This window comes from Leucoraja erinacea, chromosome 32 (assembly GCF_028641065.1).
Source record: "Leucoraja erinacea ecotype New England chromosome 32, Leri_hhj_1, whole genome shotgun sequence".
Taxonomy (NCBI): Eukaryota; Metazoa; Chordata; class Chondrichthyes; order Rajiformes; family Rajidae; genus Leucoraja; species Leucoraja erinaceus.
Window position 1 is genome coordinate 14,322,473 of NC_073408.1, and position 14,602 is coordinate 14,337,074.

Sequence of the window (14,602 nt, forward strand, 5' to 3'; positions counted from 1 at the left end):
CATCCTAATTTATTTTAGATCTTCTTTGAATAATTTTAATAATTCATATTAGAATTATCAAGCTTTTTTTTGTCACAAAGCTTTTGTTGCATGATATTTATCTGTGATAATAGGTAACAAATTGAAATGATTCGAAAAAAGGCCAAGCAACATTTAGTATTTAAGTAAAAAATATTATCCCAAATTAATTTGTTTAAAATATAAATTGCGATACTTAAATTTTGGAAAAATACAACCACACCAACTGTTAAAATGTGGATTAGGAATATGATGGACATAGCACGCCTTGAAGAAATGAGACTCCGACTAATAGATAAATATGACCAATTCTTAAGGAGTTGGTCTCCTTTCATCGACTTTTTGGAATCATGTGATGCAGCGGTACCGTAAGGATTGCTGATTTCAGTTCATGACGCGGATAGATCTACATCTCCGAATACAGATTTGAAAAATTCTCTTTTAAGGGGCCTTCTCTTCTATTTCTACTTTCCACTTTCTCTCTTCCTTTTTTTATTTTTTATATACACACTTCACGTTTTTCTACTCTCTACCATCTATTTTTCCACTTTTTCCCCTTTCTATTATTTTCTTTTTCTTGTCCTGCTTACTTCCTTCTTATAACATAAAACTAGAGGTTGTACATAGAATGGATTACGGTATTACATAGTTGGCACCTAAAATTAGGTTCCACTGTACTGTTTTGTGCTGTATTAACTTCTAATAAAATAAACACAAAAAAAATAAAAATAAAAATAAAATATAAATTGCACACTATGCAAAGGATTTCTCTGATTGTATATCTCACTCCAAACCCAAAATGTTATGATATTTTATTTATAGTTGAGATAAAATGATTAAAATTTAAAAATAGACAATTTGTAGTGAACTACTATTTTTTATTGTGGTCACCAGAGCTATACAAAAGGCACATCCAGCTGCATACCACACAATGCTCTCACTTACAAATGCTGCAGTTAACCACATTGTACAACTGTAGCTCCAAACCAGGCCAAGCATAAGAACTGCAAGCGTAAAGCCACTGTCCCTTCCAATCTTTGCAAATTTCTTTTTTACTTTGGTTTCTTGTAACAGTTCACTGCACAAGCAAGCTGAAATGCGATTTCTTGTATGAAGGCTGCTATTGTTCCATCCACTTTTTATTTCCTCTGTTCTTTGACAAGAACAACTTAGAGCGTAGAACACTGGGACTTTTCAAATCCTGCCCTATTACACCATTTAATCTCTTTAAGATGGAAGAAATGATGTATCAATGGACCAATGCTATATTTCTGTGATTAAAATCCAATTTATTTGCTTCAGTGACTAGCAGGAAAAGCCAAAATCTGAATTAGCAGGATTACTTTAATCATAATTTCAAGATATTTTAAAATTCAAATCAATAACAAATATTTGTAAATTGTTTTATTCATTTTTTAATTGCTACATAATTTTCTTTTATTTAAAATTTGGGACCTAGAATGCATGTAGGATTTTGATACTCAGCTATTTTTTAATAATTGATTTTTCACTGAGTATCATCATTATTGGTGTAGAAATGCGACTTGATGTTTCAGTGCAAAATGGGTAGTATAGCATGAGATCGTCCCCAAACCAACCAAGATAATCTGACCAATATTCAGTATATGTGTAGCTGATACATTAGCTCCCTTTTTTTGCTATTTCAGTGCAATTTTCTACTTTTGCATGTAAATAGTGTCAGATTTGCTGATTTAAAACCTGTTGTGGCCATCCGCTGGCTGTTAGTCAAATTGCCCTCCAAATAAACAATACACCAAACCATAAAGGGTGGAACAGATAAGGTCATTGCCAGAGAATACAGGTTTTTACTAAATCCTAGTTGAGTTAGGAAACTCATCCAATGAGGAATGCAGAGCAGAAAGATGAAACCCAGTCAAGAAAACCATACAATTTTCAGGGAGAAATGCGAAAAACCGAAATCTGGACCATCCTGTCAAAGATTGGAAAGTAAACCTGCTTTGATTTAGAGTAAGGACAATACAATGGCAGGCGATCTTTTGTCTTCTCTGAAGGCATTTATTAAACTCAGTTTATATTCACTTTTTGTAGGTGCAAGATATTGTAAATTTTAAAAGAAAATACTGCAACTGGATAAGCAGTGAAGGAGCAGAATTAGGCCAGTCTACCATTCAATCATGGCTGATTCATCTAACCCCATGCTTCCTAACCCCATTCTCCTGCCTTCTTCCAATAACTCCTGACACCCATACTAATCAAGAATATATCTATCTCTGCCTTAAAAATATCCACTGACCCGGCCTCCACAGTCCTCTGTGGGAATAAATTCCGCAGATTCACCACGCTCTGACAAATGAAATTTCTCCTCATCTCCTTCCTAAAGGACCATCATTTAATTCTGAGGCTATAACCACTAGTCCTAGATTCTCCCACTAGTGGACACCTCCTCTCCACATCCACTCTATCCAGGCCCAAGTCAAACTTGCAGCTATGAACAAAATTTCCAAAATACATATGCTAAATATTCTCTCTTGCACGTTGCCCAGAATGAATTAGCATCGATAGATTCCTTCCCACATCAAGGTGGATGTATTTTGGACCCAATTTCCTCTAACCCTGGCCTGGTTTTGTAAAGCAGCATTTCATTTTTTCAGAAATCTGCGTGTTTAAATTTTCAGATCTATAGTTGTGGTGAAGTAATACTGTACATTTATGTTGAAACGATCTGGGTGATGAGAAATGTGGAGAACGAGTGGTCAGAACACATCACGCTTTGGTTAACAAAGGCCTGTTCATTGCACTCTAAATGTGCTGCAGTGGAAGGCAAGGCATTCTGCTGTCTTGAGGATTTTTTTTTTTGGGTGATTCCAATGCACTCTTGAACAGGAAATGCATGGGGGATGGCGTATTTAGCCTTGAGTGAAGCAAGTGAAAAGAAATAGCAAAGCAGTGACAATAAAGAAACGCCAGTGATAAGATTCACAGCAGGAAAAATATTCCAATGGCATTGATGGCATTCAAGCTTCAATTTCACATATTCATTTAATAAACTGGGGGGCAGATAAACTGTCACGCAGCCTAATATCGAGAATCATATACGACTTGAAAAAGTCCAATCAAATCCAATCAACCCAATTAAATCAAATTGACTCCACACATGTATTATCAGTCTGAAGAAGGGTCTTGACCCGAAACGTCGCCTATGCATTCTCTCCATAGATGCTGCCTCACCTGCTGAGTTTCTCCAGCTTTTTTGTCTACCTGCTGTATTTAAAGGTCTCTTTTTTCCAAACAACTAAATTATTTTCAAAGTCATCATAAACTGTTAATAGCAAACAGAGAATTAGACTTTTTTTTTCTAAATTTAATCTAATCGAATTTCACTTCAAAACTTTCTTGCTGCTCCCCTTGTGAAATGTTATGTCACTCTCTCATAATTCAACTTGCCCTTTCATCCTTTTAACCGTTGCAGAGTTAACTAAATAAAAGGGCTTTTCCTTTCCAGTCTCTTAATGAACAATTCCACGTCCGGATGGCTTTGTGGAGAATTCATGCTGCACTTTTTCCAGAAATGAATGTCCTCTACAGAATTCCTCCCTAAGTTCAGTAGGTCAAACAAGTTCAAGATCACTGCAGAGAAGTTCAAGATCATTTCCTTTTCTATTATAATGGTCAATAATTTTGAAAGACTCGTAGAGACTCAAAGAATTGTAGAAACCCCCCCCCCCCAATGTCTCTAGAATGCAAAACAGAACATAGTTGCACTACTTGTTTTTCCACTTTGTTGTGCATCTCTTTACCTTAATTTAAATATTTCCCATAAAAAGTCTTAATTTTTATTTCCAAAAGGTGCTCACTCAAAATTTCTGCACTACTCCAACATACTAATCATATTTTAAAAATTTGCCTGTAATGTAGTTCCTGATTCCAATTTTGAAAATGGCTTGCCAAGTTTTGTGTTTGTCTATGAATTAATAAATAATATTATTTTCAATTAGGACAGCACAGTGGCACAGCCATAGAATTACTGACCAGAGACCCGGGTTTAATCCTGACTACAGGTGCTATCTACAGTATATAGAGTTTGTACCTTACAGGGACTCGAAAGAGGGAGCACATATCGCCAATTCTGGCCTCCCTACACTGGCTCCCGGTGCACTTTCGAGTTCATTTTAAGATACTGTTATTTGTTTTTAAATCTCTGAATGGGCTTGCCCCGCCTTACCTCTCTGAGCTGCTCCACCCATACGCTCCTGCCCGGTCCCTCAGGTCAGCTGGTCAGCTGCTCCTGGAGGTACCAAGGTCTAGTCGGAGGCTCAGAGGGGATAGAGCCTTCTCTGTTGCTGCTCCGGCACTCTGGAACACCCTGCCGTTGCACATCAGACAGGCCCCCTCTCTGTCCATCTTCAAATCCAGTGTTAAAACACATTTGTACTCCCTGGCTTTTGACCATGCCTGAGGCTTTGCTTCTGTGTGTGGTGTTTTTGATGTTTCTTTATTTTACATGTCTTTTCCTACTATTTCCTTTGATTGTTATTTTCGGTGTGTATTAACTTTTTTTTGTAAATGATTAGTGATGTACAGCACTTTGTTGCAGCTATGTTTGTTTTTAAAGTGCTCTATAAATAAAATTATTATTATTATTATTATTACCTTCTCCCTGTTACCGCATGGGTTTTCTCCTGGTGCTCTGGTTTCTTCCCACATTCCAAAGACGTAGGTTAATTGGCCTCTGTAATTTCCCCCCAGTGTGTAGGATGCAAAAGTGGGATAACAGGACTAGTGTAAGGGTGATCATTGCCCGGTGCTGTCTCGATGGGCTGACGAGCCTGTTTCCACGCTGTATCTCTAAACTAAACTAAATTCATTTTTGAAACCAGTGCATTGCTGCAAAATATTGAACAAGATCTTTCATGATCTTCTAACTTGAAATGTAACACTTATTTAACCAAAGAGAGGCTTAGCCATGAAATTAACCCAACAAGCAACACACGGGATATCAAAACGGATTGTGAAATAACACGATTGATTGAAAACCACATTATTTTTCAGCTGCTATTGTTGTCGATTTGGTTAACACCTACAACCAACGATTTATTTTAAGTTTTACCTTTCCGTTGCCTCTTGCAGTTCAGACAAACGTATATTATTGCCAAAATCATGGCAGCAGTTAGGGGGATCAGGACCAGAGCATAAAGAAAAGGATAATCTGTGAAAGAAAATTCAAGATGTCAACTAAATGTAATGTTTCAGCTCTGAGAGACATAAAAAGTTTTTAAAAAGCACTGCAATCGTTTTACTTTATTTGACAGCAGCGTACATATTTCTTTCAATTCCAGAAGAGATATACTGCCATTAATAAACAAAAATGCAGCACTCTAATGTTTAATTTTGTTAAATCTACAATGGAAAAACACTATAAAATCAAAGCATTTGAAGATGACAACGTTACATACATAGACATAGAAAATAGGTGCATTAGTAGGCCATTCAGCCTTTCGAGCCTCCGTCATTCAATATGATCATGGCTGATCATCCAACTCAGTATCCTGTACCTGCCTTCTTCCATACCCCCTGACTCCTTTAGCCACAAGGGCCACATCTAACTCCCTCTTAAATATAGCCAATGAACTGGCTTCAACTACATTCTGTGGTTGATAATTCCAGAGATTCACCATTGGCTGTGTTAAAAATGTTTTTCTCATCTCAGTCCTAAAAGATTTCCCCTTTATCCTTAAACTGTGACCCCTTGTTCTGGACTTCCCCAACATCGGGAACAATCTTCCTGCATCTAGCCTATCCAACCCCTTAAGAATTTTGTAAGTTTCTATAAGATCCCTCCTCAATCTTCTAAATTCTAGCGAGTACAAGCCAAGTCTATCCAGCCTTTCTTCATATGAAAGTCCTGACATCCCAGGAATCAGCCTGGTGAACCTTCTCTGTACTCCCTCTATGGCAAGAATGTCCTTCCTCAGATTAGGAGACCAAAACTGTACGCAATACTCCAGGTGTGGTCTCACCAAGACTCTGTACAACTTTAATATATATGATTTGTAAAATAAATAAAATATTACAATTGATCAATCACTAAGATCAATAAAAAAGACATTGAACTAATTAAGCTGAGGTCTAAGAATGATTCTACCTCAATGAACATTGTTAGCTGTGCACATGTATAATTACATTTCTATTTACCTTTCTGTTTTGTGTTTATCGAGATACTTCTGTTTCTCCAGCCGTAGTCGTTTTTTGCCATGCACCAATACATTCCTTCATCTTTACGCTGGAAACGTGTCCATTCTTTTGAACTGTTGAACCCGACTCCAGTTTGCAACGTTACATTATGATTCTCCGTGGCATTTGTCCAGAAAACAGTAGACACCGGATTACTATCTACGCGACAATTCAGTTCCAGGAATGAATCAGCAGCAACAAAGATGATGCTATCATTGATCAGTCGAAAAGTATCCACTGCTTTCAACCTGTATGTTATTAATAGATCTTGTGGTCCATCTAACGGTAAAGATAATGTACACTTTATTGTAGATTAAAGCAATGTGAAAAGAATTAACATGCAAGTAGACACAGAACAGCTATTCACAATCAAACTTTGCACTTCTGAAAGCTAATCATTCTCAAGGGACCTCAGTATAACTCGGACTGCCACTGAAGCCAAGTTGGAAAGAATCCGATACGTAACAAAAAGCTAAGATTGTTCTTGTCTATGGAGAGTGAGGGATTGATGCGGAGAGGAAAGTGAATGCTAGAGTGAATGCTAGAGCTTAATGAACCATTTGCATGATGAAAGTTGAGATTCTTCGACATTACGACTGGAGAAATGTAGCATTGTTCGAGGGTTATACAGCTGGTAGTAGAGAAATGAAGTGTTTGGTAAACGTAGCAAATGGAGGTCCAAATTCCTAGGGAATATTGTTGGTGTGGCCATGAATAGAGGAGTTGATATTGAAAACAAAGTTAATGTAGGACAGAGGGCTATGAACTCAAAGACCTAAGGTTAATACAGGTACATAAGACGGGCATTGAAAATAGCGAGAAGAAGATACCACTCATTGCAAAAGCTTGCAGAGAAGAATCAACTTTTGTTGGTAGAGAAAGAGAGATATGAAGTCTAAACAAGCAGAGATGCAAACGGGTGAAGTGTTACAGGAGATGGTGGTGGTGAAAGGTTTGGTGAAAGGGAGCCTAGAACCTCTGTGAGACCGTAGCCAAGAAGTTTGGAGAAGGAGCAATTAGTTATACTTGAAATACTTGAAATACTTTTATCAATGCACACACGCACAATGAGGACTTAGATGGCAAAAGTCCAATTCTAAAATAAATAGGATAGAACATGAATATGGAAGGGAGAGGGATGATGAATATTGATCCACCCTGTAAATGTCATAAACTCTGATTGCGAAGGAAGGTTAGCAGGATTAGCTTTTAAGATTGCCTCAGTGGAGATGGGGAGACACACACATAGGATTACCAAGAGATATCTATAAATAAGCTTCAAACTGAACTGAGAATGATTCAAATCTGGGAAATAATCATCATAGTTAGAAGACAATTAGGGGCAGATTAATTAAAAGCAATTGAGAAAGGTGCATTGAAAGTTTGGGTCTGAGTAACAGGACAAGAGAGGAAGGCAAAATAGAAGAAACCAAGAACAATACAAATGAGAGAAAATGTAAGTGATAAAACTAATGGAATGGGTCAATGAGCAGGTAATGTAGATGCAGAAGATGTTCAGTTACACTGGTATAGATGGTGATGTACAGTGCATTTCAGTTATAACACAACGATGTGCATACAATAAGAATTCAAAGATTAGCAATACAGTGAATACCACTTCAAAAGTTATAGATGATACTTACACATAATATTTAGTTTGATCGTATTTACAGCTGGCCGTCTAAAAATGGAATGATTAATCTGACAACTGCAAACAGTTCCATTGTCTTCCACTCTTGGGACAATCTTGTAATGACTGGTGGCAACTAGTGTGCCATTCCTGTCTCTTTCAAAAGTTGGTGCAGTGATAATTGTAGAAGTGCATGTCCATGTAAAGGAGATATCCTTGTCGTACAATCCCTTGCCAGTGCAGGTTAGAGTGGATTCATGACCAGCAACCAAAGTATCACTCCGTATATACATTTCTGGAAGATCTGAGAGAAGATAAAGCATAAAGTATTAAACTATATATCACACATTTCAATGTTAGTGAAACTTACTGACACAGTAAGTTGTCCAAAATTCTGCTCTATATTCATAGAATATATGTTAAATTAATGATGTAGAATTATAAAATAATATAGCCCTTCTTTAGCTGAGACGCATCAAGGATCAAATATATGCTGGACCATTATAATATTACTCCATGGTCCTGGCAAAATGAGATCATGTATATCCAACAGACTCACAGTCTTTTGGTTAGTATTGGCGATACTCGTAATGCACAATAATGCACAGTAAAACATTTCAGTGAGAGACTAGTGGTAACTTGAGTTAATGATAATCACTGTAGAAAGTTATGGTGTAGAACAAGAGATCCCAACCTGGGATAAATTTACCCCAGAGGGTAAATTTCGCCTACCCAGGGAGTAAATTTGTTGAGTCTGGATTTTGTACATATTTTTTCTCATTGACTGACTGTGTTTGGTTCTGGCATACCGGTATTTGTTCATCATTAGTTGTTCATATATAAGTGAAATAACATTGTTATGTGCTATTAAAGTTGCCAGTGGTAATCGGGATGAAAATGGTTGAGAACCCCTGGTGTAGGAGATTTATTGAATACATGCTGCTCTAAAACATACGTTAAATTTACTCTCACTTCTCAAGTTCAAAGCCCTGTAAGTGATGCACTTCAAGTGCTCATTCAGGTACATGAAATTTGGTGAAAATTTCTACTTCTTTTACCCATTCTGGTGATGAGTTCCAGTCACTGCCACTGATTAAGTGAATTTATTTGTTTAAGAATGAATTGCAGATGCTGGAAAATCAAAGGTGCACATAAATGCTGGAGAAACTCAGCGGGTGCAGCAGCATCTAGGAGCGAAGGAAGCTTCATAGATGCTGCTGCACCCACTGAGTTTCTCCAGCATTTTTGTGTACCTCCGAGTGAATTTATTTGTTCACAACATCAACCCAATTCTTCTACCAGCTAAATTACATCTATGCTTCTAAGTTACTCCAGGCAACAAGATCCAAGTCCTTTCTGGTTTGTGTGTTGAGACCTCACGTAATTTAATGCACTGCAATTTAATTGCTCCTCAGACTAAATTGGTGCAAACAAAGGTGACCAAGGCAGTCATATAATTTCCAACCGCTTAGCACCCTGCTCTACTCTTTTCTCACCCATAGCTATGTGGCTAAGCATAGCTCCAATGCCATCTATCAACTCAACCATTGTGGTTAGCTGAATTATGGGTGGTGATCAGTCAGTGTGCAAGAGAGAGAGATGGAACAACTGGTTGAGTGGTGCTGCAACAACAAACTCTCACTCAAGGTCAACAAAACAAAGTAGCAAACCATTGACTTTGGAACGGTGAAGTCGGGCGACAACATGCAGTTTTTAAGATTGGGTCAATGGTGGAATGAGTTAGCAACTTCAAATTCCTGGATGATAACATCTCAGATGACCTCTCTTAAGCAGAGCACATAGCTGTAATCATGAAAAAGATCTACCACTGCCTCTACTTTGTTAGAAGTTTAAAAAGATTTGGCAGGTTATGCAACATGCAAAGAAACTTCTACTGATGTACTGTAGGAAGTATTCTGACTGGTTGCATCTTGGGCTGCTATGGAAATTTCAATGCATAGGAACTCAAGAGGCTAGACTCAGCTCAGGCAATCACAACCACAGGCCTCCCCACCTACATGCCTCAAGATGGTGGCATCTATTATCTCTCCATCCAAGCCTTGCCCTCTTCACACTGTTACCATAGGGCAAGGTATAAAAGCCTAGAGTATCACACCACCAGGTTCAGAAACCACTACTTTCCTACAACTTTTTTGAACCAACCCACACGACCCCAATCCTTCCACGACAATGGAACACCATGGACTTGTTTGTTTTACTTATTGTGTTTTACAGTCTTCTTCCATTTTTTAGTCTTGTAGAATTTTATGTGATTAAATGTGATTATGTAATAAATTTACTTATAATTTATGTTTCTGTGTGCAGATTTTTGTTGCACCTATACCTCACCGTTCTTGTGCCAATGACAATAAACAGCTTGACTTGGCTGAGCTCTGTTTCCATTAATTCTTAGTACAAGAAGTGAACTCCCCTTAAAATGTTCCCTTCCATGCACCATCCCTATCTACCCACCATTGCTCACTCTGGGAAAGAGCTGCCAATTGCTATCCATTTCAATTTGCTTTTCCATTCCCATACTGACCTGTCATCCCTTCCTCCATTGGCAGATTGAGATCTATCACAAACTGAATCCTAACTGAATGCAGTCAAGCAAACTATCTCAAAGAGTTATTTTTTTAACTGTTGTAAAACCAGCTCATCCTTTGGTATGGACAGAATAGAATGTGAAAAGAAAGAGAAATGGAGCAATATTGTCACTGTTGGTATTCATATACGATTTAAGATCAAATGAGACAACGCAACAGAATCACAAGCCGTGTATTACTAAAAAAAGCTGAAAACACCAACCTTGAAGTACCTCTGTGAAACATGGAACTGCAGATTCTGGTTTACAAAAGAAAGAGTGCTGGAGTAACTCAGCGGGTCAGTCAACGTCTCAGGGGAACATGGTCTGAAGAAGGTCTAGACCAGATATGTTCTCCTGGAATGCTGCCTGACCCATTGAATTGCTCCAGCCCTTTGTGTCGTCATATGCCTTATTAATTTAGTTGAAACGAAAAGTGTTCATGTCATCTTATTTCTAATTGGGTCTGCTTGGTATTATGTCTGTTAAAGTATCTGTAAATGGCTTGGTTCAAATGTCACTGCGTTTAACATTATTGATTTCATAAACATAAAGTGGCGAGACTGGAGATCATCATAGTATTACAAATACTTTACCATAAACCTGTATTCGTGTTCCTTGGCCCTTTTCATGAACTGGAGGGAAGACATTTGGTACCTTCACCTCACAAATGTAGTCGTAAACAGATTGATCAAACGATACATTTTCAATCTTCAGTGATACTGTACAGTTGTTGAAACCACGCCAGAGGGGGTGAGGAATGCAGACCGAGTTGTTCGTGTTGTAAGTAACATCATCCTCTCTAGGCGATTTCCGATACCATGAAACGCGGAGCCAGGCATTCACACTTCCATTATAACTAAACGTACAGTTTAACGTGACGGACTCGCCTCTCCACACCTTGACCAGACGTGGCTGGATCAAATTTGCGATTAGCGGAACTCCTGGTGGAAAATAAATACATTTGTCAATGATACTCCCGTTAGTAGTTCAATAAACATTCACTTTACACACTGAACGAGGGATTGGTTTTCTAACGGAAACAATACTTAAAAGAAACGCATTCAAATCTGACGTTTTCAAACAACGATTCTCGATTCCATGATGGTTGCAAATGCCTTCTCTCAGCAGATTCGGTGGCAGGTGGCACCGTGATATTTGGACGCTAGAAAAGACACAAGTGGCTGGAGTAACTCGGCGGGTCAGGAAGCATCTCAGGAGCACATGGATGAGATGATTTTTCAAAGTCTGGAAAAGGGTCCCGACCCGAAACGCCTCCTATCCATGTTCTCCTGGGATGCTGCCTGCCTGACCCGCTGAGTTGCTCCAGCACTCTGTGTCTTCACTTGCAAACCAGAATCTGCTGTTCTTCGTTTCTACACCTTCGTAAGATTCTTGCTTTGTGCTCTCTGATGGAGTTGTAGTGACCGAATTATATCTCAAATGTTTTAACTATTTGAATCTTTGCAGGCAATCGCAGTCAATGAAGATGCAAAACTTGTATTCCAACATTAAACATATAGATTAAATGGAGACTAAATATTTTGAAGGGTTTCTCGGCCTTTGAGCAGAGATATTAATCGACTTGCTGTTTTAATAACAGACTCGCTCCTGAACTACCTATCGATTCAATATGCCACATAATGTAGATCCTCATCACGGCTCCTTGGTCCACAGATTGTCCGATCAACATAACTTGCCTTGTGTTCCTGCATGCAGGATGAAAAGCAGCTTCAGGAGGAGTTGCATCTTTGCCCGGTTCTGACCGGCCCTGGAAATGTTAAACTCTCCGCCCGCGGGGTCAGCTCCAATCGTGCAAATGTTAAGTGAGGATGATCCGTCCGCTGTGAACTCGCATCGCAGACGGAGAATATCAGAGACTGTGAAATGCCAGAGGGTGTACTGAGCAGAGGAAGTTACGTTCGAGCCGAAGGAAGTTTTCACTTTCCCTAGATTAATATCACTGCCTTTGTTCAAGCAAACACTGAGGATCTGTGTCAATGAAATCCACAGAGTGCGTGTTGGAAGAGAACGGAATCAAAAACAATGTCACAGCATCTAAAACAGCTACCCCAGTCAATGCGCCGTCAGAGGGACTTCAGTGCCTTTTATAATTCGCTGCAGCAAGGTTGTCTTACTTCAAATACGTTTCTTTCACCCATTGAAGCATTTTGATAAAGTTTAACTCTCACTTCCTGCACTGGCACTACTGAAAAATGTTTTTTCCGCCCTTGTTCAACCTATAGCACATAGGTTTAAAGTGAAGGGGGAGTTAATAGGAATCTGACGGGCAACTTTTTTTACACAATGACAAAAATGAGAGAAAAGGGAGCACAGGATTACCTGAAATTGCAGCACATGTATGAATCTGTTTTTCATTGTTCATACTAAATTGTAGATTACCCAGATGAGATCTGAAGTGCTGTTCTTCCAATCTGGATTAGACCTCACCATGGTCATGCGAAGGCCTAGGACAGACTGGTCAGTGTGAGTAGGAAGGGGAGATGAAAGGTCTGGCAAATGGGAAGACAGAATAGCCATTAGGGACAGAGCACTTCCACGAGGCAGCTGCTTGATCTACAGCTGGTCTCGCCGATGTAGAGGAGATCACATCAGGAATACAAATTGAGTAGACAAAGTTGTAGCAGATTGTGAATCTACATCTGACCTGGAAATACTGTTTAGGTCACTGGATGGTAGTGAGGACATAGGTGTAGGAACAAGTGTAGCATCTCTTACAGTTGCAGTAGAAAGAGCTAGGGGGGCAGGGAGAGGTGGGTGGGAATGTATAAGTGAATTAGTGAGTGGCAGAGGGAAAGCAGGAAGAGATGGGGTGGGGAAGATGTGACTGCTGGTGGGATCCCATCGCAGCTGGTGGCAAGGTAAAGACCAAGGGAATAGTATCTTTGTTAAATGGAGGAAATGTGAACGGGAGGTCCATCGACCACAGCAGAGGAGAAATCACATTTTGTGGAGGACATTTGAGATGTTATAGAGTCATAGGGTCATACAGCATGGAAACAGGCCCATTGGCCCACCTTGCCAACATGTCCCAGCTACACTAGTCCCTCCTGTCTGCTTTTGGTCCATATCCCACTAAACCTGTCCTATCCACATACCTGTTTAAATGTTTCTTAAACACTGCAAGAGATAGTACCTGCCTCAATTACCTCCTCTGGCAGCTCGTTCCATGCACCCTCCACCCTATCAGGTTCCTATTAAGCCTTTCCCCTTAAACCTTATTACCTTAAACCTATGATGAAAATAACTTTACCAGAGCCTGTGTTCTGGAAAGGAAAGTCTCTTCTTGAGAGTAGATGCAACAGAAAAGGTGACACTGAGAGAAAGGGAAAGAGAGGTGGACTTACAGCACTGTGGTGCTGGCTCGAAGGACCAAATGACCTCGACTTGCACCTATTTTCTTTGTTTACAAGAGACCATGTGGGAGGAAGTCTTGTCAAGATCATTGTGCGAGTCAGTTGGACTATGTTAAATGTCAGTAGATTGTTAGTCTCCTGAGACAGTGACAGAGAGATACAGAAAAAGGGAGAGATGCAAGAAATGGCCCAACTGAATTTTAGATTCATAGATAGAAGATCATAGTGAAGGTGATAAACAGAGGCATTAAACTGTTTACTTGATTTTGACTCTACTCTTCTGTATTATATTCTGTGGTCAGATTGTGAATTAACCTCTTATATGGCATATGTGGAACTGCCCTGCATCTGTACACGGCCATATCATAACCAGACCTATTGGCACAGTAGATGCCGTTCCTATCTTTTCTACCAGTGCGCCACCTTGTGCATAAATTTAACATAGCAGTTACATGCTTAAAATACATTTGGTTTGGTGCATTAAATGTAATATAACATGGGTATAATGATAAAATATAATGTAAGTTGGCACAGATTTGGTGGGTCAAAGTGTCTGTTTTCACGCTGAATCTCTCCATTACGGTGACTACCTTTTGCACCCTATTTGGTGAAAAATCTAGGCCTTTCCCAGTGGTGATCAGTTGTGAGAAATCAATGTACTCAAGTACGATGGCTCATGTGATAAATTGGCCCATTATTTGGTTGTCTTCTCTCACTGCTTTGCAGATGAAGAAGAAAGGCATTTATGTGGAGAAGCTAGATAGTCAGCAAGTAAGAACA

The 14,602-nt window shown here is 39.2% G+C and overlaps 1 protein-coding gene across 1 annotated transcript in view; it reads right to left on the minus strand.

The window, feature by feature from the left end:
• LOC129712402 (sialic acid-binding Ig-like lectin 13) overlaps positions 1-14,602 on the minus strand; it is a 46,823-nt gene that overhangs the window by 14,779 nt on the left and 17,442 nt on the right. The window contains exon 5 of the mRNA XM_055660804.1: positions 5,108-5,206. Coding sequence (XP_055516779.1) covers positions 5,108-5,206 — 99 coding nt within the window. The remainder of the gene's footprint in view (positions 1-5,107; positions 5,207-14,602) is intronic.